This window comes from Oncorhynchus clarkii, chromosome 32 (genome assembly GCF_045791955.1).
Source record: "Oncorhynchus clarkii lewisi isolate Uvic-CL-2024 chromosome 32, UVic_Ocla_1.0, whole genome shotgun sequence".
Classification (NCBI taxonomy): Eukaryota; Metazoa; Chordata; class Actinopteri; order Salmoniformes; family Salmonidae; genus Oncorhynchus; species Oncorhynchus clarkii.
Window position 1 is genome coordinate 21,922,399 of NC_092178.1, and position 26,933 is coordinate 21,949,331.

At 43.2% G+C, this 26,933-nt stretch overlaps 2 protein-coding genes across 3 annotated transcripts; one reads left to right on the forward strand and one right to left on the reverse strand.

Annotated features, from left to right (window-relative positions):
* Nucleotides 1–929: 929 nt before the first annotated feature.
* On the reverse strand, nt 930–6,309 carry c32h6orf136 (chromosome 32 C6orf136 homolog). Its single transcript, XM_071139310.1, has 7 exons — nt 6,088–6,309; nt 4,077–4,311; nt 3,255–3,950; nt 3,075–3,163; nt 2,718–2,918; nt 2,493–2,562; nt 930–2,349 (listed from the first exon to the last, which is right to left on the reverse strand). Exons 2-7 carry the CDS (start codon nt 4,173–4,175, stop codon nt 2,164–2,166), a joined length of 1,341 nt encoding a protein of 446 aa, XP_070995411.1. The 5' UTR covers nt 4,176–4,311; nt 6,088–6,309; the 3' UTR covers nt 930–2,163.
* A 1,188-nt stretch (nt 6,310–7,497) lies between these two features.
* LOC139391735 (ATP-binding cassette sub-family F member 1-like) lies at nt 7,498–26,150 on the forward strand. 2 transcript variants are annotated; one of them, XM_071139239.1, is made up of 24 exons: nt 7,498–7,745; nt 8,359–8,405; nt 8,541–8,612; nt 9,007–9,133; nt 9,256–9,287; nt 9,432–9,533; nt 9,995–10,057; nt 10,384–10,476; nt 10,619–10,687; nt 10,914–10,988; nt 11,118–11,213; nt 17,352–17,474; nt 18,153–18,339; nt 18,544–18,683; nt 18,944–19,092; nt 19,596–19,679; nt 19,837–19,961; nt 21,718–21,830; nt 21,928–22,102; nt 22,184–22,258; nt 22,344–22,414; nt 22,539–22,740; nt 22,829–22,966; nt 25,291–26,150. In XM_071139239.1, exons 1-24 carry the CDS (start codon nt 7,676–7,678, stop codon nt 25,455–25,457), a joined length of 2,595 nt encoding a protein of 864 aa, XP_070995340.1. In that variant the 5' UTR covers nt 7,498–7,675; the 3' UTR covers nt 25,458–26,150. The 2 variants fall into 2 exon arrangements, with proteins under 2 accessions (XP_070995340.1, XP_070995341.1); XM_071139240.1 differs by lacking the exon at nt 9,995–10,057 and having other exon boundaries at nt 7,515–7,745.
* The last annotated feature ends 783 nt before the right edge of the window (nt 26,151–26,933 follow it).

Sequence of the window (26,933 nt, forward strand, 5' to 3'; positions counted from 1 at the left end):
AGAATGGCCTTAGTAAAGAGCTGTGACTTTCAATGCGGCACTGTCATATGATGCCACCTTTCCAACAAGTCAGTTCAGCAAATTTCTGCCCTACTAGAGCTTCCCAGTCCACTGTAAGTGCTGTTATTGTGAAGTGGAAATGTCTAGGAGCAACAACAGCTCAGCCACGAAGTGGTAGGCCACACAAGCTCACAGAATTGGACCGCCAAGTGCAGAAGCATATTAAAATAATCTGTCCTTGGTTGCAACACTTACTACCGAGTTCCAAACTGCCTCTGGAAGCAACTTCAGCACAATAACTGTTTGTCAGAAGCTTCATGAATTGGGTTTCCATGGCTGAGCAGCCGGAGACAAGCCAAAGATCGCCAAGCGCAATGCCAAGTGTCAGCTGGAGTGGTTTAAAGCTAACTGCCATTGGACTCTGGAGCAGTGGAAACACATTTTCTGAAGTGATGACTCACGCTTCACCATCTGGCAGTCTGACAAACTAATCTGGGTTTGGCGAATGCCAGGACGCTACCTACCCCCAATTCATAGTGCCCTCTAAAGTTCGGTGGAGAATGAATAATGGTCTGGGGCTGTTTTTCATGGTTCCCTTTGTTCCAGTGAAGGGAAAGTTTAACGCTACAGCATATGACATTCTAGACAAATATGTCCTTCCAATTGAGGAAGGCTCTTTCCTGTTTAATCATGACAATGCTCCCATGCACAAAGTAAGGTCCATACAGAAATGGTTTGTTGAGATCAGTGTGGAAGAACTTGACTGGACTGCACAGAGCCTTGACCCCCTATCCTACACCTTTGGGATTAATTGGAACGCTGCCTGCAAGCCAGGCCTAATCGCCCATCCTCACTAATGCTCGTAGCTGTATGGAAGCAAGTCCCCACATCGATGTTCCAACATCTAGTGGAAAGCCTTTCCAGAAGAGTGGAGACTGTTATAGCAGCAAAGGTGGGACCAACTCCATATTAATGCCCATGATTTTGGAATTAGAGGGTCATTGAGCAGGTGTCCACATACGTTGTCAGGTAGTGTATGTCATGCAACTGTGTTGCAATGTCAGGGACATGAGCTGAGGTCAGGCCAAACATTAACTGCAAGCCAGTCAGTCTGCAGCTGTCTCCTCTCCCTGACAGCCAGTTAGCCATCCAACATGGAAGGACATTAGCAGTTTCCAACCAAGGTACAAATGGGGTTGTGAGTTAAAGGTACAGCAATGAGGACATGAGATTTAAGGCTCTTCAAAATAAGAGTCTTATGAGATTGACATGTACACTTCAAAATAAGATTGTACAGGGACAGAGAGACCGACACATCATGCATTAGTATTAGGTTGCTTTATGCCACATGGATGCTATCTCGATGACTTTCCACTGGCACACAGAGATCAGAGGGTCTGTTAGAACAAGGCCCACATTGAGTCATGGCAGGCCATAGATAAGACAACTTCAACTGGCTATATGGAATGGGGTCTAATCTCTCCATATTAAGACCCCCTGGCCTCAGTAAAGGGTTTCTTGGGCTGTGTGCAAACTGTTACATCAACAATGCATTCACCAGTGACAACTGTATTCAACGGAAACCAGTGGCAAATGTGTGCCCAGTTCCCAGGCACGCTTGACTGCCCCATAGGCTGAGAACACATGAAACACAAAATGACTGATTCCAATAATGACTCAATTTAACTTTAATACTAAGCTTGCATTTCTTTATTTTTTTTTTAGCATTTAACAGTGTCTTCATGTAAGGTAGTGAAAATAGGGTTGTCCAATAATATACGCCATTTAGCAGATACTTTTATGAGCAGCAGGCTATGTGCATGGTGAGCGTTTAGGCCCAAAGAGAGGTTCAACATCCCACAAGCAGTCACTCAGTGCCGTGCGATCATTTGTTTGTGCGTTAACAGGGTACTGACCAAGGTACCAACTCAACTTATTGGATAAACTGAAGTTCTGGATTGCATATGAACTAAAATATTAGCGGCTATTTGAATGCTGTGGGAGTCCAGAGAGAGAACGGGTTTGGAAAGGTTTATTTTAATTAAAACATTTCCCCCAGAGCAGGCGCACAATAGGGGGAGATTGTACGGGTGATCAGGGATAAACAAGTTGTTTTTCTGGACAACATTGATCACGTGTCCCTCTCTGTGCGCGTTACTCCTCTCATGGTACACACATGCTCCTTCCTCTGGACCCTCCTTTCTCTCCGTCTCGGCTCTGTCGGAGGGAGGAGAGCGGGGGGGGCAGGAGGTTGAGGGCCGGCCGGTGCTCCTGGACCCCCAGGGCCACAAGGGCCCCCGCTAACAGAGTGGTAACCCTGGGCAGGATGGGCGGCTGGGCCTTCATCATCTGGAGGAAGATGGGAAAACAATACTCAGCAAGTTTGATGTGATCAGTTTAGGCAAGGCAGAGAATCTGATAATATTTCTCAGCAATTTGTAGGCATGTCCATTTCAGAGTCAGAGGAGACAGTACACAACAGGGCCACTCACTTTTTCCACTTTGTGACAGTGTATGAGTCCATCATGGCCAAGGTAGAAGGTGGAGAACGCATCATATGACCTGTTGAAAGACTGTGTTTACTATATGAATGATCAAAAGTAATTAACAATGAAGAGGAACACTGACTAGAACCCCTATCCATTCCAATACCAAATCAATACATTTATATCTGAACATTGTGTAAAGATGAACATATCCCAGTCAGGTTTCTGTACCTGTAGAGGTCAGTTTTGTCCTTGCGGTAGAATCTCAGCAGCAGAGAGAGGAAGGGCAGTCCTCTGACCCTCCACCTGGCCTTGATAGTCCTGTCCTCTGGGTGCTTAGTCAGTTTCAGTACCTCTAACCGGGCCTCAGCATAGTAACAGAGACACAGCAGCCTCCACAGAGACAGGCTCAGCTGGTACAGAACTCTGCCCCTAGAGGATAGAGACAGTATAACTGTATTATAATATAGACCTATTATGGGGGTGTAAATGTGTGTAGTTACATACGTATACATTTCAGGGTTCGGGTCAATTCGATTTCAATTTAGGAAGTGAACTGCTATTGAGTAGCCAGAATGTAGTGTTTACCTGGTCTTGGCATTTAGAATACAGTTGACGAACTCGATATCATTTGTGTACATGGTGTAGTCATGACTCTTCACAAAAAAACTTGGAAGCTGCAAATCAAACAAATGATAATCAATACTAATAACTAAATAGCAGTGTATGCCATCAAACAGCACTCTTTAACAAACAAACCCCTCTTACCTCAATCCTCAGCTTTTCATACATCAAGGCCAGTTTCTCCTCATCCTCCCTCTCTTTGTCGCTGTGTCCCCCCTCCACTGTCTCTCTCTCGGTGTAGCTACTATACAGAGAGGTGTGGAACAGCAACAACTCTTTCTCTAGTCCAATCATATTGCCCGATTTGTCCCCGTAACCAGGTAACGGCTCCATTCCAGGACAGTGGAAGCAGTAAAACCTGGATCCATACATAAATGGAGCAGGACATCCTTCCGTCTCAAACAGCCTTCGGAACGATCCTCTCTCCCTCTTTTCTGCACCATCATGCAGCCATTCTCCCTTGTTCATTTTCCCAACGCTGATGTCATCCTCTCGGCTCCCATCCACAGTGGTCATGGGGAAGAGGAACTCCACGGGCCTACTGACTCCTCTCGGAGCAAGGATCTCACTTAGTTTAGTCTGCCCAAACAGAGGCACCTCCACCAGGGTGTGCTGGTCATCACACTCCCCAGGGACAGTCCGCACCAGCACACACAGGCTGACAGTCTCTTCCCAGTCCTCGTCCAGGCCCGGGGGCATCTGGCTGTGGCTGGCATGGTGGAAGGGGTGTGACAGGGATGGCTGCTTGATGTTCTGGTACCTCAGACTGTTGGGGGGAACCAGGGCCCATGACGCGCTGCTGAGAGGCCGAATCTGTCCACTCCACTGCACATCCAGTGCCTGCAAATTCACATAGGACAAGTAAAGATTTTCCATAAGGTGCTCTTATATAGCATGGTCCCAGACTTGGATCCAGCCTTGCGTTTATTCAAATAATTAATGTAGGCCTATCTGTCGAGACAATACCTGTGCAAGACTCCAGCACTGTTGCTTGACTGGTTGCCTGTTGCCATGTCTCCTCACACACCCCGCCCACAAGGCGAGGGCCCCTCTACATGCAGCCATTCAAGACAGGGGGTAGGGTGTAACCCCAGTCACCAGGGGACACCCCAGACAGTCACCAGACCATCATGCCACAGCCACCCAAAGGAAGGACCAGCTCTTTATCTTCTTGGTCCCCTCTCAATCCCAAATAAGAAACCTAGATAAGGGGGGGCAGTTGAGGGTGAACAGTTATTTTTAGACCATCGTCTCAAGGATATGTCCATATGATCATATGGCCTGGTGTGTGAATGTGTAGGCTCCTCAAGGAACAGTTGTGAGTTCATGCATAGGTTGCTAGGCTGTAAATCAAGACCCATGTGACCTTCATACTACTGGCATTCACTGCTATGCCAGACAGGTATACATAAGGTACGCATAACACATACATGCATGCCTATACCATGACAAAGGTCAGATCTAGCATCCATGGAATTTCACAGATTGGTTTTGTTTCCAAATACTCAAAATTCTAGATATGGAAGAGAACTTCAATGAGGTGGGAATGATTCAATACATGTTTAAATGTCCCTGGAGTTAGTGGTTCAACTTCAAATTCAGTATTTGACTGAATCTTCCTAAAAGTTTCCTTTTAAACTTTTTGCCAAATTACCATAAATCAACACAACACAGCCTTGGAAGTGCTCATCTAGGAGCAAAAAGATTTGAAGCATGTCGGTCCTCTTTTACTTTAAAGTTTAACCCACCCCACTTGAAAGATCTTTTTAGAGCCAGTGTTGCCAACTTTGCCGCTATATTTAGGAGTATTCAGACCCCTCTAGCGACATTTTTTAAAAAGCGACTAGCGACAAAAATTAGCGACTTTTTCTGGTGTTATTGGAGACTCTGACATGAAAGCACGTATCGTTCCTACTCTTCTCAACGAGCAGCAGATGCGCGCAGCAGTCCCTCCCAGCTGCAGTCAGAGCAGGAGATGTTCACCCCTGGCGTCCAGACTGCAAATGAATGCGTATGCGGGAAGCCGCAGCTGGCTGATCCCGCCCTGGCTTATATTCAGGGTGGGATGTAAATGTAAAAAACTAAACTAAAAAACTAAGTAACTCTGCCAGAGTCTCTCTTCTGGGTCACTTTTGCCGGTCCCAAGCCCGGATAAAGGAGGGTTGGAATTGTGACATAAAAAAAACCCAAGAATGACAGAAGTTCATTTGTAGTTCTAAACATATTTAGGGTGTTTTTTACTCACTTTTTTGTCTCTCCCACGACCTTATTGCTCTCTCCTACAGTGTCCATCACAATTACATGCACATGGCCAATTATGCAAATTAGGTGATATCATTTAGCGACTTCCAGGACAGCCAATACCAACTTTCCTTACTGAGGAGTTGGCAACACTGCCCATGACAGTGAGTGTTGGAAACCGCAAACCACGAGATCGTAATTGATACTCAGACGTCTCGTCTTCCCAATAACACAGTAATTTGGTACATTTTAACTCGATAACTACAGTAGCGAATATCGTGATGTTTCTTCTATAACTTTAGAATCCTGATGTTGATACATTACATAGAAAAACCGTACATACCTAACAGTACGTGTTTGTCATTAAGACAAACGATATTTACTCATGATTGCAGAGGCAGAATAGATTGCAACCCATTTTTCTGGCAGCTACAATATTATACAATACTATGACGTAACATTTCACGTTCTAGACTTTATTAAACGTGAACTGACATTCAACCTTTGGTAGCCGAGTGGATTGGTTGGACGATTAACAATCGTACAGACACAACCAGAAACAAGTGAACCATGCAGCAACTGATGTTATGTATGGAAATACATCATTGATTGACGAATATAGGGACCCCTAAAACGCACTCCAACGTTCTACAACTCGCCAACTTGTTAGTTGATAAGCTAGCAGCTAGATCACATGTCAGCACAACATTGGGTTAGCTAGGAGCTAGCATGTTACCTGTGTCAGAAGCGGATTGGATAGAAATTGCGATGAGTCAGTTTAGCAAGGACCAGATGATAATCCTCCAAGTCAGGTACTTTACTTTTATTTCCCACGTAATGTTACAAAATTTGAAGTTATCAAACGTTACACAAATGTCATTCCATTTCCCAATGTCCTTGTCCAGCAGCAACGCGCCTCACGCAAGCGTAGGAACGTTTCTAGAAGAAAAACCGCCACACGTCATACACCGGCGTAGCTCTGATTGGTGGAGAATGGATATTTCAGTCTGACTATACTAGTATTAAATCGAAGACTGCTGTAAACATTTTGTAGGTCTAGACTACCTTCTTTAGCTACATTTTTTATGAAATTTTTCAAGCAATTTATTGAGAAAACATATAATTATGTAATACTTATCCTATCCATTAAACAAAATTATTATTTCACTATCAATTGCTTTTTTTTACTCACAATAGACTACAATTGTGTGACAAACCTACTGGTGGCGCTGTGAAATTCTTTCACTAGCGAATGAAACTCGGTGGTGCCAAAGACTATGGATATACTGACAAGATACTAGTGTCCACCCCCTAACAATGGGGCTCGTTGTCCATAAAGCGTCTCTGCGGGCTGTCTAGCGCCCGTCTATCCTTTCTTAGGATTTGTGGATACATTTCATTGTTACTTTTTAAATATTCGACGAGGGTTGTTGAAGTCAACCGCCTATATTCAATGGAGAGTGGCAGAATATCTGCCCGCTGTAATTGATCCAAAATTAAGGACATCTTTGATTATATTCAGACCGTGAGCATAGCCTTGCTATTGAGAGAGGCCGCCATAGTCAGACCTGGCTCTCAAGAGAAGACAGGCTATGTACACACTGCCCAGAAAATGAGGTGGAAAATTAGCTGCACTTCCTTACCTGGCAAATGTATGACCATATAAGAGACACATATTTTCTCAGATTACACAGACCCACAAAGAATGTGAAAACAATTACACATTTTGATAAACTCATATCTATTGGGTGAAATACCAGTGTGCCATCACAGCAGCAAGATTTGTGACCTGTTCCCACAAGAAAAGGGCAACCAGTGAAGAACAAACACCATTGTAAATACCACCCATATTTATGTTTATTTTTCCCTTTTGTAATTTACTATTTTCACATTGTTATAAACTGTACATAGCCACATTATGATATTTGAATATATGTCTCTAGTCCTCTGAAACTTTTGTGAGTGTAATGTTTACTCCAACGATTTTTTTATGGACCAAATTCGACAATCATTGACCTCCATACGAAAACTCCTCGCTTGCTGAGAGAAAGAAACGAAAAATGCCACCTGATGGAGAAGACAGATTTTTGGCCGAGCTGGGCCAATGATGTGTTTATACACGTCATTGAGTTAGGCCTCTCGCTTTGCTTCTTCCTCTTTGGTGGTGCTCTCGCTACGTCATGAAGAGAGAAATTCTCAGGCCGCATGTGTTGTGACAAAACACTTGCGCTTCATTGACAGCCACTCTTACCACTGCTTTTAAGTTATTAGAAGACACATTCAGGTGGTTATCTGTTAATATACGTATAAATAAATATACGGAAATGCCCAAGAAAGCAAAAGAAGATGCAGAATGGGAAGGAGAAGAGGGAGCAGCCCCACCAGCGGCGGCAGGTAGCTAATTGTTAGCAGCTAAGCTAACGGTTACATCTGAATCCTTTCCAGCCACTGCACCACAGTTGTTAACGTTAGCTATTGTGCATCAATGTGAAATGTAATTAACAAGTAGCTGTCCTGGCTGTCATATGATAGAGATTATTTTGACAGCAGTGTGGCATTGGCGATGGTTAACTACCTAGAAACTACGTTAGCTAACTTGCTATAAATGTTTTGAAAATGATGCAATGCCATATGCATTCCTTGTAATTGTCAGACATGATTCATTGTTCTCTCTACTTGACAGTCAAGTAGAGACACACTTCAACATGTAAAAGGGGTCCTTTGTGGAAGAATAATCAACACAGGGTCATGAATGTCTAGTTATGAATTTCTCATTCATTCGAAGTCATGAAGACAAGGTTAGATCTGTCATAGCTAATATGCATTGTTAGAAGAACTGCTGTGTTGCCAAAAGTCATGCTGAAAATGCGCCAGCCCCCGCTTCCCTTATAACGGGCTTTACCTCCCCGCTGGCTCATTCTGACCCTCTCTTTTGTCACTCAGTGCATCCATATGTTGATGACAAACTTGCTAATTTTGTTGCCTACATTTTCTCTCCCCACTTCAGAAAAATCAGTAAAGAAAGGAAAGAAGGATAAGAAGGGGAAGAAGAGTGTGAGTATACATATTTTGGGGATATTTTTAGTAGATTGAATGAGGCGAGAAAGAAAATGTAATCGTCAATGTGTTAACACATTAAACAAAATGTATCAACATCTCTCATTGACTGTCACACACTCTCTCTCACAGTTCTTTGATGAGCTGGCCACAGATAACAAAAAGGAGGATGGACCTGTGGTGAAGGAGACTCAAGGAAAGCAGGTAATTGTTTTCCTTGACTAACACAGATGATCATATAGGTCATTTTCAGTTGGATTGCTTATTTTTGCATTACTGTATCAATAACTCAATGTCCAGTGATATGTTGTCATTAATAGGTCCACCTATTACATAATTGTTATGTTTCTTCCCATCCCACCTAATTTGCTCTCTTGAAAGACAGAAGATGAGCTTGAAGAGGTTGGGGAGGTAGCCACTACTAGCCAGAGTTGTAGCTAGCTTGCAGTATTGAATCTCCAACATAGAAAATCATGATATATATATTTAAAAAATCATGACCTATGTGTTTTGTGTGGTCCCTCCCTGCTAATACCTAACCCTAGTAGTTATCATGTAAACCTTCATGCCCATCTAATATAATCTCTCTTGCTCTCAGCCTCAGAAGAAAAAGAAAGACCGGCGGAAAGGTAAAGGTGGAGAGGGAGACGATGATGATGACGAGGATATGATGGAGAAACTGAAGAAGCTGTCAGTGCAAGCCAGCGATGATGAGGAAGAGGAGGGTAAGTTGACTGCTTAGTAAGTCTGTCAAACATAAATTATGTATACATTTCAAGCTGGAAATGTGCGGAGTTGATAGCTTAACGAGACTTTCATCAACTTCTTGCTCTCTCTCTTATTTCAGTTGTGGCCCCCAGAAAAGGCAAGGGAAATAAGGTGAGTGTGTTGTGCATGCAACAGTCTTGATCACTATATCTACAGTCTTAGCAGATTTGATCACTGTCCTATTCTATTACATTTTGAGGGGAGACTACACTATAATCCACTTTTAAATTGTATTTGTTATTTTTGTTGTCTCAGGCAGGGAACATATTTGCAGCTCTCAGTCAGGGAGACAGTGATGGTGATGATGGAGTGGCTGGAGGGGAGGATGATAATGATGAAGAAGAGAGACGGATGAAGGTGTGTGGGGTTTGCTTCTTATGTTTATGTATCATATTCTCTAACTTTGAATGTTGATTCTATTGATACTTTTTGTTTCAGAGGTCCAGGCATCTCTAAGAATGTGTTTATGTTTACTAATTCATCCATCCCTCCTCGTATTGTTCTTTCCTCTTCCTTTTCTACTGCCTTCTCTTCTCCTTTGGATTTCATCACACACTCACAATAAGACCTGCTACACATGTTCACATCCATATTCTTAGTGATTCCTAAATTATTAATTTTTTTTGCATTTCATCTACATGCTTTGGACAAATAAGCAGAAAGGTTGGGGCTTGCAAGGCACTTAGAATCTAATGATTTGAATCAAGCATGTTATTTTTCTTCATAATGACATGGTGGTCTGGTATAAGGACATGTCTAATATAAAGGAACTGGTGTATCTGTGTGCGTGTCCGTGCGTCTTTAATACTTTAACACAGGAGGTTGAGAAGGTGCAGAAGGGCAAGAAAAAAGATAAACCTAAGCCAAAACCAAATGCAAAGGTGGGTGATTGAATGTTTCTTCTCCTTCTGCACTCTTTTCTTTCCCTCTCCTTTCCCCTTTCTTCATACCCTTTGCCCCTGTGCCTGTCTGTTTCCCATCCAACAGGGTTGATAAGCAGCACATTTTAAATGTTCACTAACACGTTCCCTTTTCAATCCATTTCCTTTTATTCCACTCTACTCTTTGTTTGATGTCTTTTCTCTTCGTACACCTCATATCTGCAGATCTAACCCACTGAGATACTCGATACAATAAAACCGTGTGAGTCTGATCTCACTTGTTCCCAGACATGGAGACTCACTCAATTTTTACTACATAATACCAGGCTCCCTCCGATGATGATGAGGCGGAAGAGAAGAAAGACAAGGATGAGAAAAAAGCGGTGAACAAGAACCCAGAGGCTAAAAAAACATCCAAGGTCAGGCTTCTGATTGGCTTGGTGGAATATTGCTTACACCTATCAAATAATTTTAGATCTACAGGAGTATCTAGAGAGTATTGATTTGTGATTCAGCATTATGTTGAGAACTAAATGAGACTCCTTTTCTCTTCCCTTGTAGGCAACTGAGGAGGATGAAGCAGAGGAGGAGAAGCCTCAGCCGAAGAAAGGCAAGAAGGAACAGCCCAAGGTGAGTGAAGAGCTCTCTTTGGTGTTAACAACACAAACTTTGTTTAAAACAGCTTTCCTTCTGGAATGTAGGGATGGCATTCGATTGACAAAATCATATTGGGTAAACTGTCAAGAATGCAGGCCAATATAATGCATGGCCACAGTGTATGGGTCACAGTTACACTTAATGTCTTGTCAAGGTAGTTTCTGTAAAACCATAATGCTATGTGAATTGTCCCATTCAGAGGATGAACAAACCTGCTCGCCCGCCTCGCAGTGAAGATGAAGAGGGTGAAGACGATGAAGACGACACAATGAAGGTGTGTTTTTATGTCTAATCTGAGTCTGCTATATGGAAGGGTCATATATAGCATGTAGAGCCACCATAGAACGCCTAACTCCCTCTCATAGAACTGTCTCTCTCTGTCTGCCTCCCTCTCTACTGTCAGTGTGCTGAAGATGTGATCGCAGAGCAGGAGCAGGAGAAAGGTGACGACCCCTTTGCCAACATGAGCAAGAAGGAGAAGAAGAAGAAAAAGAAAATGGTAACCAGTCTATACATACACTACCGGTCAATAGTTTTAGAACACCTACTCATTCAAGGGTTTTTCTTTATTTGAACTATTTTCTACATTGTAGAATAGTAGTGATGATGTCAAAGCTATGAAATAACACGTATGGAATCATGTAGAAACCAAAAAAGTGTTAAACAAATCAAAATATATTTTATATTTGAGATTCTTCCAATAGCCACTCTTTGCTTTGATGACAGCTTTGCACACTCTTGGCATTCTCTCAACCAGCTTCACCTGGAATGCTTTTACAAAAGTCTTGGGAGTTCCCACATATGCTGAGCACTTGTTGGCTGCTTTTCCTTCACTCTGGTCTGACTCATCCCAAACCATCTCCATTGGGTTGAGGTTGGGTGATTGTGGAGGCGAGGAGGTCATCTGATGCCGCACTCCATCACTCTCCTTATTGTTAAAATAGCCCTTACACAGCCTGGAGGTGTGTTGGGTCATTGTCCTGTTGAAAAACAAATGATAGTCCCACTAAGCGCAAACCAGACAGGATGGCGTTTCACTGCAGAATGCTGTGGTAGCCATGTTGGTTAAGTATGCCTTGAATTCTAAATAAATCAGACAATGTCACCAGCAAAGCACCCCCACACAATAACACCACCTCCTCCATGCTTTTACGGTAGGAAATACACATGCAGTGATCATCCGTTCACCCATACCACGTCTCACAAAGACATGGCAGTTGGGAACGAAAATCTCCAATTTGGACTCCAGACCAAAATACAAATTTCCACCTGTCTAATGTCCATTGCTCGTGTTTCTTGGCCCAAGCAAGTCTCTTCTTCTTGTTGGTGTCCTTTAGCAGTGGTTTCTTTGCATCAATTTGACCATGAAGGCCTGATTCACAGTCTCCTCTGAACAGTTGATGTTGAGATGTGTCTATTACTTGAACTCTGAAGCATTTATTTGGTCTGCAATCTGAGGTGCAGTTAACTCTAATGAACTTGTTTTCTGCAGCAGAGGTAACTCTGGGTCTTCCTTTCCTGTGGCAGTCCTCATGAGAGCCAGTTTCATCATGGCACTTGATGGTTTTTGCGACTGTACTTGAAGAAACGTTCAAAGTTCTTATGTTCTGCATTGACTGACCTTCATGTCTTAAAGTAATGATGGACTGTCATTTCTCTTTGCTTATTTCAGCTGTTCTTGCCATAATATGGACTTGGTCTTTTACCAAATTATCTTTTGTTTACCCCCCCACCTCGTCACAACACAACTGATTGGCTCAATAGCATTAAGAAGGAAAGAAATTCCACAAATGAACTTTGAACAAGGCACACCTGTTAATTGAAATGCATTCCAGGTGACTACATCATGAAGCTGGTTGAGAGATTGCCAAGCGTGTGTAAAGCTGTCAACAAGGTAAATCAAAGTTTATTTATCACGTGCGCCGAATACAACAGGTAGACCTTACAGTGAAATGCTTACTTACAGGCTCTAACCAATAGTGCAACAAAGGTATTAGGTGAACAGTAGGTAGGTAAAGAAATAAAACAACAGTAAAAAGACAGGCTATATACAGTAGCGCGGGTATAAAAGTAGCGAGGCTACATACGGACACCGGTTAGTCAGGCTGATTGAGGTAGTATGTACATGTAGATATGGTTAAAGTGACTATGCATATAAGATGAACAAAGAGTAGCAGTAGCGTAAAAGAGGGGTTTTGGGCGGGGGCACACTATGCAAATATTCCGGGTAGCCATTTGATCACCTGTTCAGGAGTCTTATGGCTTGGGGTAAAAACTGTTGAGAAGCCATTTTGTCCTAGACTTGGCACTCCGGTACCGCTTGCCATGCGGTAGTAGAGAAAACTGTCTATGACTGGGGTGGCTGGGGTCTTTGACAATTTTTAGGGCTTTCCTCTGACACTGCCTGGTGTAGAGGTCCTGGATGGCAGGCAGCTTAGCCCCAGTGATGTACTGGGCCGTACGCACTACCCTGTAGTAGAGGTAGACCGATTATGATTTTTCAACGCCGATACCGATTATTGGAGGACCAAAAAAAACAGATACCGATTAATCGGCCGATTTATTTATAATAATGACAATTACAACAATACTGAATTAACACTTATTTTAACTTAATATAATACATCAATAAAATCGATTTGGCCTCAAATAAATAATGAAACATGTTCAATTTGGTTTAAATAATGCAAAAACAAAGTGTTGGAGAAGAAAGTAAAAATGCAATATGTGCCATGTAAAAAAGCTAACGTTTCAGTTCCTTGCTCAGAAGATGAGAACATATGAAAGCTGGTGGTTCCTTTTAACATGAGTCTTCAATATTTCCGGGTAAGAAGTTTTAGGTTGTAGATATTATAGGAATTATAGAACTATTTCCCGCTATACCATTTGTATTTCATTAACCTTTGATTATTGGATGTTCTTATAGGCACTTTAGTATTGCCAGTGTAACAGTATAGCTTCCATCCCTCTCCTCGCTCCTCCCTGGGCTCGAACCAGCAACACAACGAAAACAGCCACCATCGAACCAGCGTTACCCATGCAGAGCAAGGGGAACAACTACTAGAAGGCTCAGAGCGAGTGACGTTTGAAATGCTATTAGCGCGCGCTTGCTAGCTAGCCATTTCACTTCGGTTACTCCAGCCTCATCTCGGGAGTTGATAGGCTTGAAGTCATAAACAGCGCAATGCTTGACGCACAACGAAGAGCTGCTGGTAGTGCCTTGTGGTAAGAGGCAGTGATGCAACCAGTTAGGATGCTCTCGATGTTGCAGCTGTAGAACCTTTTGAGGATCTCAGGACCCATGACCAATCTTTTTAGTTTCCTGAGGGGGAATAGGCTTTGTTGTGGCAATGTGTTGCTACCTACCCTCACCACCTTGGGGCGGCCCGTCAGGAAGTCCAGGATCCAGTTGCAGAGGGAGGTGTTTAGTCCCAGGATCCTTAGCTTAGTGATGAGCTTTGAGGGTACTATGGTGTTGAGCGCTGAGCTGTAGTAAATTAATAACATTCTCACATACAGTGGGGCAAAAAAGTATTAGGTCACCACCAATTGTGCAAGTTCTCCCACTTAAAAAGATGAGTGAGGCCTGTAATGTTCATCATAGGTACACTTACACTATGACAGACAAAATGAGGAAAAAAAAAAGACCACTGATAATCTCCCTCGATCTGGGGCTCCACACAAGATCTCACCCCATGGGGTCAAAATGATCACGAGAACGGTGAGCAAAAACCACACTGGGGGACCTAGTGAATGACCTGCAGAGAGCTGGGACCAAAGTAACAAAGCCTACCATCAGTAACACACTATGCCTCCAGGGACTCAAATCCTGCAGTGCCAGATGTGTCCCCTGCTTAAGCCAGTACATGTCCAGGCCCGTCTGAAGTTTGCTAGAGAACATTTGGATGATCCAGAAGAAGATTGGGAGAATGTCATATGGTCAGATGAAACCAAAATATAACTTTTTGGTAAAAACTCAACTCGTCGTGTTTGGAGGACAAAGAATCCAAAGAACACCATACCTACTGTGAAGCATGGGGTTGGAAACATCATGCTTTGGGGCTGTTTTTCTGCAAAGGGACCAGGACGACTGATCCGTGTAAAGGAAAGAATGAATGGGGCAAAGTATCGTGAGATTTTGAGTGAACCTCCTTCCATCAGCAAGGGCATTGAAGATGAAACGTGGCTGGGTCTTTCAGCATGACAATGATCCCAAACACACTGCCCGGGCAACGAAGGAGTGGCTTCGTAAAGAAGCATTTCAAGGTCCTGGAGTGGCCTAGCCAGTCTCCAGATCTCAACCCCATAGAAAATCTTTGGAGGGAGTTGAAAGTCCGTGATGCCCAGCAACAGCCCCAAAACATCACTGCTCTAGAGGAGATCTGCATGGAGGAATGGGCCAAAATACCAGCAACAGTGTGTGAGAACCTTGTGAAGACTTACAGAAAACGTTTGACCTCTGTCATTGCCAACAAAGGGTATATAACAAAGTATTGAGAAACTTTTGTTATTGACCAAATACTTATTTTCCACCATAATTTGCAAATAAATTTATAAAAATCCTACAATGTGATTTTCTGGATTTTTTTTCTCATTTTGTCTGTCATAGTTGAAGTGTACCTATGATGAAAATTACAGGCCTCTCTGATCTTTTTAAGTGGGAGAACTTGCACAATTGGTGTCTGACTAAATACTTTTTTCCCCCACTGCACATAAGTGTTTCTTTTGTCCAGGTGGGAAAGGGCAGTAGAGATTGCATCATCTGTGGATCTGTTTGGGCGGTATGCAAATTGGAGTGGGTTTCTGGTATAATGGTGTTGATGTGAGCCATTACCAACCTTTCAAAGCATTTCATGGCTACGGACGTGAGTGCTACGGGTCTCTAGTCATTTAGGCAGGTTACCTTTGTATTCTTGGGCACAGGGACTATGGTGGTCTGCTTGAAACATGTTGGTATTACAGACTCTATCAGGGACATGTTGAAAATGTCAGTGAAGACAGCTGCCAGTTGGTCAGCACATGCCCGGAGCACACGTCCTGGTAACCCGTCTGGCCCCGCAGCCTTGTGTATGTTGACCTGTTTAAAGATCTTACTCACGTTGGCTACGGAGAGCTTGATCACAGTCATCCAGAACAGCTGATGCTCTCATGCATGCCTCAGTGTTTCTTGCCTTGACGCGAGCATAGAAGTGATTTAGCTCGTCTGGTAGGCTCGTGACACTGGGCAGCTCGCGGCTGTGCTTCCCTTTGAAGGCTGTAGTAGTTTGCAAGCCTTGCCACAAGACGAGCGTCCGAGCCGGTGTAGTATGATTCAATCTTAGCCCTGTATTGACGCTTTGCCTGTTTGATGGTTTGTTGCAGGGCATAGCATGATTTCTTGTAAGCTTCCGAGTCCTGCATCTTGAAATCGTCGGCTTCACCCTTTATCTCAGTGCGAATGTTGGCTGTAATCCATGGCTTCTGGTTGGGGTACAGTCACTGTGGGGACGACGTCCTCGATGCACTTATTGATAAAGCAAGTGACTGATGTGGTGTACTCCTTTCCCTCTGGTTACACATTTAACATGTTGATGGAAATTTAAGTTTCCCTGCATAAAAGTCTCCGGCTACTAGGAGCGCCGCCTCTGGGTGAGTGGTTTCCTGTTTGCTTATTTCCTTATACTGCTGACTGAGTGTGGTCTTAGTGCCAGCATCTGTCTGTGGTGGTAAATAAACAACCACAAAGGTATAGCTGAAAACTCTCTACGCAAGTAGTGTTGCCCTCAATTTATCACAATATACTCCATGTGAGCAAAATCTACAGACTTCCTTAGATTTCGTGCACCAGCTGTTGTTTACAAATATGCACAGACCGCCTCCCCTCGTCTTACCGTAGTGTGCTGTTCTATCTAGCCGGTGCAGCGTATATCCCACTAGCTGAATATCCATGTTGTCATTCAGCCACGATTCCGTGAAACATAGGATTTACAGTTTTTGATGTCCTGTTGGTAGGATATTTTTGGTCGTACCTCGTCTAGTTTATTGTCCAATGATTGCACGTTGGCGAGTAGTATTGACGGTAACGGCAGCTTTCCCACTCGCATTTTCCGGGTCTTTACCAGGCTCTTTGTCCTCTGTACCTGTGTCGCTTCCTCTTGCAAATAATGTGGATGTTGGCCCTGTCGGGTGTTTGGAGAATGTCCTGTGCGTCTTGCTTGTTGAAGAAAAAATCTTTGTCTAATCTGAGGTGAGTGATCGCTGTCCTGATATGCAGAAGCTCTTTTTTGCAGCAAGATACGGTTGCAGAAACATTATGTACAAAATAAGTTACAAATAACGTGAAAAACCCCCACATAATAGCAATTGGTTGGGCGCCCGTAAAACTGCTGCCATTTCTTCCGGCACCATTGTCAGGGTGGCTATTTGAAGAATCTCAAATATAAAATAAATTTTGATTTAACACTTTTTTGGTTACTGTATGATTCCATATGTGTGTTGTCTTCACTCGTATTCTACAATGTAGAAAATAGTACAATTAAAGAAAAACCCTTGCACTAGTAGGTGTTCTAAAACTTTTGACCGGTAGTGTATGCTCGACCAGACACAGAAGAAGCTTTTTATTCATTGGAAGTGTGTATCCATGCCTCTGTGTTTCTAGATAGAATATGAGAAGCAGGTGGCCAGTGTGCGTGCTGCCAACGCCATCGAGGGCGATTTCTCAGTGTCCCAGGCTGAGTTGTCTTCCAGGCAGGCCATGCTGGAGAACGCATCCGATATCAAGGTGACCTGACCGTCTCAACTCATCGAGTGTTACTTTACTCTGAAGAATTAAGTGAAAAGTTAATAGAACATAGTTCTTGAATACTGAAGAAAATGTATTAAACGTAGACAGTATGAGGTAGTTCCTTCAACCATTCTATACTGTGGAATGGGCAACTTTAATGGGGGTGGGGGCCACAAAACCCCATGGTCAGAGAAGATTATTCAGTTTTATAACTAATTTCCTGTAATTCTACACATTTTGCCATAGGGTGGAGAGAAATGTTTTCATTTTTGAATATGATATCTGATTGGGACTAACTAACAAAATCAATGGGGGCACCCCGGACGTTAATTCGACCATGATAGTAAGTTTAGATAGTTTAGCGGCCAGCTAACTTAGCCCATGTCAGCTAACATTTTTTAGATTTGCTGACTGACTTGACATAACAAGACGACAACTGCTAATGCACAACCAAATTTCGAAATTGCACCTTGTGTATTCTACTGCTCTAATGTGTAACAGTAAGTTGACACCCCAACTGAGTTCCTAATTAAAAACAAAAATGTAAATTGATCTGAGGGCCTTCGGGCCACCAGTTGCCCATCCTGCCTGCAGAATGTCAAATGGGAATCCATGAAGTTCCATGAGTATCAGAGTTCACCTGTAGGGGTTTCAGTGTTTTAATGTCTCCCCCAGCTGGAGAGGTTCAGTATATCAGCTCACGGGAAAGAGCTGTTTGTCAACGCAGATCTCCTGGTGGTGGCAGGAAGACGCTACGGTCTGGTTGGACCTAACGGGAAGGGGAAGACCACTCTCCTAAAACATATCGCCAACAGAGCTCTCAGTATCCCTCCTAACATTGACGTGCTGCTCTGTGAGCAAGGTATTTCACTTGCCCTCTGAAGAATACCCCCCCACCCCACCCCATCATACCCTTCTCTCTGTCTCCCTCTCATCATCTATCTGTTTGCATGTCTTTTGTCCCTACCCCCTGTCTCAACACTCCTCTCTCTACTCCTCTTCTCCCTTCACCCCAACCCTCTCTCCCCCTCTCTAACACCCTATGTCACTCTCCATCTCTCCATAGAGGTGATAGCTGATGACACCCCGGCAGTCCAGGCTGTGTTGAAGGCAGACACGAGGCGTCTGAAGCTCCTAGAAGAGGAGAGACAACTCCAGGCTCTGCTGGAGAAAGGAGAAGACAGCGTGGCTGAGAGACTGGACAAGGTATGGTGAAGCATTATAATGAAACCCTAATGCCTAGTTAAATAAAATAAAAAACAATTTATAAAATGTAGTTAGATCTGCCAGGTGAAATATCCACTTCCTAATTTCTATGATAATGTATTGGATACACCGTTTTTTAATTCAGACTGTGGTAACAGACTTTGGAGTTATTGTCTCTTAGGCTGCATTAAGACAGAAATATAATATGTCAATAGACTAAGCCACTGCTTGTCTACATATTGTGTGTCCGTCTCAACCAGGTCTATGAGGAGTTGAGGATCATCGGGGCAGCAGCAGCGGAGGCTAAAGCCCGTCGTATCCTGGCTGGTCTCTCCTTCACCCCAGAGATGCAGAATCGAGCTACCAAGAAGTTCTCTGGAGGCTGGAGGATGAGAGTCTCACTTGCCAGGTAAGACTTTTTTGGAATTCCAGGTGTAGAATCTTAATTGGATCACTCTTTTGTTGCTGAGAATTTGAAATGCAGATGAGTTTCATGATTTCAATAAATTCACTGAAAACCCACACTACCACATGGTTATTAACAGTATCGCACTTTTAATGTAACCCAGTTTTGGCCAGCTAATAGCATAACCACCGATCAAGCAACATTATGGACTTAACATTCAAATCCTGTTGCTGCAGGATTATTTTACCTTAACAACATAGGTCAAATGAAGATCCTATATCTGTAGACCCCCTTGCCCTGCTTAGGCACTTATATAGATCTGAAGGGATTTGATTTAGAGGTTTTAGCTATATGGCAATTGCTTCAATTGTTTTTTCTTTAGCTACTTTTTTAAAAGTACATTTTTGCAGCGTCACTTTTAGAGATAATAAAACAAAAGCATAACAGAGATAAAAACAGCAGTGAAAACTCTAACCTAAGCTTCCTGTGGCTCTCTCTCCTACCAGAGCTCTGTTCATGGAGCCCACCCTGCTGATGCTGGATGAGCCCACCAACCATCTTGACCTCAACGCTGTCATCTGGCTCAACAAGTAAGGGCACACCACACAGTCTTTTACTTAAATATCATTTATTTCCCAGGGACAGGACACCACACAACATACAGCTGCTTACTCAATGGGTCTCCTTTCAGCCCTGCATCTGTGAATGATACACTACAGTGGCTAATATATCAATCTCTCCACCTAGCTACCTTCAGGGCTGGAAGAAGACTCTCCTCATCGTGTCTCACGACCAGAGTTTCCTGGATGATGTGTGTACTGACATCGTTCACCTGGACAACCAGAAACTTTACTACTACAGAGGGAACTACTGTGAGTATTTGCTATGTACATTCTTTCTCCTTCCCCACAAACTGTTAGCCTAGAAATACTTCAACACAACAAAAAACTAAAATGTGTGTATTTGGTTATTGACATACTACACTGAACAAAAATGTCAATTCAACATGTAAATTGTTGGTCCCATGTTTCATGAGATGAAATAAAAGATTCCAGAAGTGTTCTGTACGCACAAAAAGCTTATTTCTCAAAAATGTTCTGTACAAATGTGATGATCCATCCACCTGACAAGTGTGGCATATCAAGAAGCTGATTAAACAGCATGATCATTACACAGGTGCACCTTGAACTGGGGACAATAAAAGGTCACTCTAAAATGTGCAGTTTTGTCACACAACACAATGCCGCAGATGTCTCAAGTTTTGAGGGAGAGTGCAATTGGCATGTTGACTGCAGGAATATCCACCAGAGCTGTTGCCACAGCATTGAATGTTCATTTCTCTACCATAATCCGCCTCCAACGTTGTTTAAGAGAATTTGGCTGTATGTCCAACCGACCTCACAACCGCAGACCATGTGTAACCACGCCAGCCCAGGATCTTCACCTGCGGGTTCGACTGAGACCAGCCACCTGGACAGCTGATAAAAATGTAGGTTTGCACAGCCAAATAATTTCTGCAAAAACCGTCTCAGGGAAGATCATCTGCGTGCTCGTTGTCCTCACCAGGTTCTTGACCTAACTGCAGTTTGGGGACATAACTGACTTCTGTGGGCAAATACTCACCTTAGATGACCACTGGCATGCTAGAGAAGTGTTCTCTTCACAGATGAATCCCGGTTTCAACTGTCCCGGGCAGATGGAAAACAGTGTGTTTGGAGTTGTATGGGCGAGAGGTTTGCTGATGTCAATGTTACGAACAGAGTACCCTGTGGTGGTGGCGTGGATATAGTATGGATAGGCATTCGCTATGGACACAATTGCATTGTATCGATGGCAATGTGAATGCGCAGAAATACTGTGACGAGATCCTGAAGGCCCATTGTCATGCCATTCATCCACCTCCATCACCTTATGCTTCAGCATGATAACGCACAGCCCCAAGTTGCAAGAATCTGTACACAATTCCTAAAAACTGAAATTGTCCCCGTTCTTCCATGGCCTGCATACCAGACATGTCACCTTTTGACCATGCTTGGGATGCTCTGGATTGACATGTGTTACAGTTCCAGCCAATATCCAGCAACTTCGCACAGCCATTGAAGAAGAGTATGACAACATTTCACAGGCCACAATCAACAGCCTGATCAACTCAATGCGAAGGAGATGTGTCGCTGCATGAGGAAAATAGTGGTCACACCAGATACTGACTGGTTTTCTGATCCACACCCCTATCTTTTTTTTTTAAAGGTATCTTTGACCAACAGATGCATGTCTGTATTCCAAGTCCTGTGAAATCCATTGATTAGGCCCTAATGAACTGTAATTTAGTAAAATCTTTGAAATTGTTGTATGTTGCATTTGTTTTTGTGTAGGTACGTCTTCTATTAATGTAGAACATGTATCTGATCTCTCCAGGAGTAGCATCAGTTGTCTTTTGCATGCTAGGGGCATCTAACCCTCGCACTTGTCTTTTTCCACTGGCACTGACAGTTGATACAACTGAGATTTGGTTATTTATGACTGAGCTATGTCTCACCTAGCTATCTTAAGATGAACTGTTGCACTACATCTGGATACGAGTGTCTGCTAATTTACTAAAATGTATTTTTCACTCTGTCTCCCTCTCAGTGACGTTTAAGAAGATGTACGTTCAGAAGCAGAAGGAGCTCCAGAAACAGTACGACAAACAGGAGAAGAAGCTCAAGGATCTCAAGGCTGGAGGGAAGTCCACCAAACAGGCCGTAAGTTTAGTTCAGCTACCTGTTTAGACATGGTTCTGGATCTGTCTCGCTCTCTGTACTTCTCCCATCATCCACTGTTTTCTGTCTCTCTCTCTAGGAGAAGCAGACTAAGGAAGCCTTGACCAGGAAGCAGGCAAAGGGAAAGAAGAAGGGAGGGGTGGAAGAGGAGAGTCTGGAAGCAACAGAGCTGCTCAAACGGCCCAAAGAGTACACTGTCAAATTCACCTTCCCCAACCCCCCTTCTCTCTCTCCTCCCATCCTCGGACTGCACAGTGAGTTCTCCCTCTCTTTTTTCTCTTCCTCTCTCTCTCTTTGTATATCCCTGTTAACCCTCCGCTCTCTGTCTGTCTCAGGTGTGGACTTTGCCTTTGAGGGACACAAACCTCTCTTCAAGAATGTGGACTTTGGTATTGACATGGAGACTAGAAGTATGGAAAAATTATTTCTGTTTGAAAACCTGGGCCATGTCATTAGCCTCCATACTATACCTGACAGCTCTTTATCCTTGTTCAGTTTGTATAGTTGGACCCAATGGAGTCGGGAAGAGTACCCTACTACTACTTCTCACTGGCAGGTTAAATCCAGTGAGTTTGCCTCCAAACAAAAATAACAACAAAAGTATCCTTACAAATGCAAATACGGCATCTGCTTTTTCACTGATTGGTATAACTGTGTGTCAGACTAAATGTGTGTTGATTTGCCTTTCAGATCAAGGGGGAGATGAGAAAGAACCATCGGCTGAAGGTGGGCTTCTTTAACCAGCAATATGCTGACCAGCTGAACATGGAGGAGGCAGCTACAGAGTACCTCCAGAGGAACTTCAACCTGCCCTACCAGGACAGCAGGAAGTGTCTGGGCCGCTTCGGACTGGAGAGTCATGCACACACCATCCAGATCTCCAAGCTATCAGGTTAGGAATAGAAACATGCATGCACACACATGTGCAAGCACACACACCATCATCCATTGTCAATCTGTTTATGTTCCTCTCCATCCAGGTGGTCAGAAAGCCAGAGTGGTGTTCGCTGAGCTGGCCTGTCGGCAACCTGACGTTCTCATCCTGGATGAGCCTACTAACAACCTGGACATTGAGTCGATCGATGCCTTATCAGAAGCGATTAATGAGTACAAAGGAGGTATGTACACAAATACAAGAGGCTGTTTGGTATTGAGGGTTTCTTTTGTTTAAATGTAGGATCAGAAAGTAGCCTCAGATATGGGGTAGCTGTGGCCAATGTTCCCTCTAATTGTTTTCGGGCACTGAGCAAATTTCAGGTCTGCTGCGCACAAACTTGAACGTTGTGAAAATTTTGTTTAACTTCTGGCGTGCGTTTACATGGAAATAGGGCCAAAATATATTAACATGGAAATAGCTGTTATATCATTAATTCTACAGTAGCAGCCAATGTGTGGTGTTAAATGTAGGCCTACATTCCATGAGACTTTTGAAAAAAAAAAAACATGTAGGGATTGACAGGTTGTTTATCCACTTGTCCTTCAGACAAGGTGACTGAAACAAATTGATGCAAGAAACAACTTTACAAAAATCTAAACGCAACATGCAACAATTTAGAAGATTTTACTGAGCTATAGTTCATATTAGGAAATCAGTCAATTGAAATGAATGAATTAGGCCCTAATCTATGGATATCACAGGACTGGGAATACAGATGTGCATCTGTTGGTCACAGGTACCTTAAAAAAAAAAGTAGGGGCGTGATAAGAAAACTTGTCAGTATCTGATGTGTCCTGCTGCATGAGACCACATCTCCTTCTCATAGAGTTGATCAGGCTGATTGTGGAATGTTGTCCCACTCTTCAATGGCTGTGTGAAGTTGCTGGACATTGGAACACGTTGTCTTACACGTAGATCCAGAGCATCCCAAACGTGCTCAATGGGTAAGAGTATGCAGGGCATGGAAGAACTGGGACATTTTCAGCTTCCAGGAATTGTGTACAGATTCTTGAGACATGGGGAAATGCATTATCATGCTGAAACATGATGTGATGACAGCGGATGAATGGCACGACAATGGGCCTCAAGATCTCGTCACGTTCTCTCTGTGCATTCAAATTGCCATCGATAAAATGCAATTGTGTTCATTGTCTGTAGCTTATGCCTGCCCATACCATAACCCCATCCTTCCCATGGGGCACTCCGTTCACAATATTGACATGAGCAAACCGCTCACCCACACGTCACCATACACCTGGTCTGCGGTTGTGAGACCAGTTGGATGTACTGCCAAATTTTCTAAAACAATGTTGGAGGCAGCTTATGGTAGAGAAATGAACATTCAATTCTCTGGCAACAGCTCAGGCGGACATTCATGCAGTCAGCATGTCAAGTTGAGAGAGAGTGCAATTGGCATCTGTGGCATTGTGTTGTGAGCCAAAACTGCATATTTTAGTGGCGTTTTATTGTCCCCAGCACAAGGTGCACCTGTGTAATTATAATGCTGTTTAATAATCAGCTTCTTGATAATCCATCCACCTGACAAGTGTGGATTATCTTGGCTAAGGAGAGATGCTCACTAACAGGGATGTAAACAAATTTGTGCCCAAAATGGGATAAATAAGCTTTTTGTGCGTATGGAACACTTCTGGTATCTTTTATTTCAGCTCATGAAACAGGTTGTGTTTATATTTCTGTTCAGTGTAAAATTCATTATTACCATACTATTATTACAGAGAATCAGACAAATTATGCTACACTCTGCCGATTGACTACTTAGCTTATTCAAGCCCGTCTCAAAATGCAACACTGCTCTTTACCTAACTTGCTTTTCAAAGATGGCTAGAAATGCACACTTTTGTGCTCTTGTAGGAAGCAACCACTGCCCCATTGTTGACTAGAAATTAGCTATAACTGGGCTAATAACTCACTAACTAGCAAAGAATATGAACAAATATACACACCTGGCTACATGCAGCTCTTGCTTTGAGCTCAAAACAAGCACATCTACTCTCGACCACTCATGCTGTAAACACAGTCCAGTTCAAAGTAAATGGCACAGATCCATATGGCGATGGTCTATTTGCATATAGGGATACTGAGGTCTGATTGGTTATGGCACACCGGTTTGTGTAAAGTATGGGCCTGAATTGTGCCTGTCAATGCAATAGAATCCGACTGCAATGTGCTCTGCCTACAATAAAATCTATTGCATTGTTCATTTTGTTTCGGTATGTTGATTTGATCACAATTCGCACAGTAGAGGGAAGTGTTAACTAGTTTTCCCCTTTTAGTTAAGTTCAATCTCATGCTTCTCTGCGCGTGCTGATATTTCTCCTGCGGGGCATTCCCGGGGGAGCTGGGAACAGTGGTGGTGGCATAAATAAAATGTCTGTCAACATCAAACATATAATTAGCATGCTGCTGATAGTGCATTTTGGTAGACTCTTCTGACAGTGTTTCTCATATGTAACATGTTAATTCCTTGCTGTTGTCCCTCCATAGCTGTGATCATCGTGAGCCACGATGCCCGGCTGATCACTGAGACAGCCTGTCAGCTGTGGGTGGTGGAGGATCGGTCTGTCAACCAGATAGACGGGGACTTCGAGGACTACAAACGGGAGGTCCTGGAATCACTGGGGGAGACCCTGGTCCACAAGGTCAAAGAGTGACCTACATATTGCAGAACCGGGGCTCTATTGGCACTCTATTCCCTGTACTGCACCATTTCTTACCAGAGCACTATGGGCCCTGGTCAAATGTACTGCACTATGTAGGGAATAGAGTACCATTTTGAACAGACCCAGGAGGAAATAGAAATGTAATGCAAAATAACCTACCGCTGAAGCTGGCTATGTCATTAGCTCAGTGCATCTCGATAGTCTAACGTGGCTTTGTTTCCTTGTCTCACCTCACCTATTTGAATAGGCATCATGGCTTAAGTCTCTCCCAAATCAGTTTATTTGAAGAAAGGTGTGGCGAGGAAGCCACGTTAAGAGTATTGAGAATACACCCCTGGTGTACTGCAGTATCCTCTCGGCCTATGAGATGTATACATTTTCTTGAGTCCAATTTGCCACCTTGCCCCCCTCCACACAACTGTATATCTGAAAAGATAGGGTGTGATTTGGAATTCAGAATTTGACTGGACAAGTGGGCATGTCTCACCCAGGTGACAATGGGACAGAAAGAAAGCAATATGCTGAAGTATTTCTATTATAGAGGAAATGGCAATACATTACCAGTGGATCCACACATGTAGAAACCAGGCTCTTATTACCTGGGAATAAACATGTTGATACCTGTATGATCAAGTATTTACTACAGACAAAAAGGAAATTAAATAAATGGATTTTGCATCTTAATGTCTATTGTACAACTTGTCTCTAAATATTAAACATTGAGCATAGATGTAGAACAGATTAGACAGATTTCTCATGTACATGAGCTGATTATTCACTTATCAGTCATCCTGTTGTAGTCACTTTACCTCTACACACAGTAGAAGTAGGAAGTTTCCATACACCTTAGCCAAATACATTTAAACTCATTTTCACAATTCCTGACATTTAATACTAGTAAAAATTCCCTGTCTTAAGCCAGTTAGGATCACCACTTTATTTTAATGTGAAATGTCAATAATAGTGATTTCAGCTTTTATTTCTTTCATCACATTCCCAGTGGGTCAGAGTTTACATACACTCACTCAATTAGTATTTGGTAGCATTGCCTTTAAATTGTTTGACCCAAGTCAAACATTTCAGGTAGCCTTCCATAAGGTGGGTGAATTTTGGCCCATTCCTCCTAACAGAGCTGGTGTAACTGAGTCAGATTTATAGGCCTCCTTGCTCACACACTTTCAGTTCTGCCCACAAATTTTCTATAGGATTGAGGTCAGGGCTTTGTGATGGCCACTCCAACACTGACTATGTTGTCCTTAAGCCATTTTGCCACAACTTTGGAAGTGTGCTTGGGTCATTGTCCATTTGGAAGACCCATTTCCTGACTGACGTCTTGAGATGTTGCTTCAATATTTCCACAATTTTCCTCCCTCATGATGCCATCTATTTTGTAAATTGAGCCAGTCCCTCCTGCAGCAAAGCACCCCCAAACATGATGCTGCCACCCCCGTGCTTCACGGTTGAGAT

Coding starts and splice junctions, on each gene's coding strand:
- c32h6orf136 (XM_071139310.1), bottom strand. CDS start 4,175: ATGGCTGCATGTAGAGGGGCCCTCGCCTTGTGGGCGGGGTGTGTGAGG. Junction 2,919..3,074: donor ATTCTAAATGCCAAGACCAG/GTAAACACTACA, acceptor TCTATCCTCTAG/GGGCAGAGTTCTGTACCAGC. Junction 2,563..2,717: donor GACAAAACTGACCTCTACAG/GTACAGAAACCT, acceptor GTCTTTCAACAG/GTCATATGATGCGTTCTCCA.
- LOC139391735 (XM_071139239.1), top strand. CDS start 7,676: ATGCCCAAGAAAGCAAAAGAAGATGCAGAATGGGAAGGAGAAGAGGGA. Junction 9,288..9,431: donor GAAAAGGCAAGGGAAATAAG/GTGAGTGTGTTG, acceptor TTGTTGTCTCAG/GCAGGGAACATATTTGCAGC. Junction 10,477..10,618: donor AGGCTAAAAAAACATCCAAG/GTCAGGCTTCTG, acceptor CTTCCCTTGTAG/GCAACTGAGGAGGATGAAGC.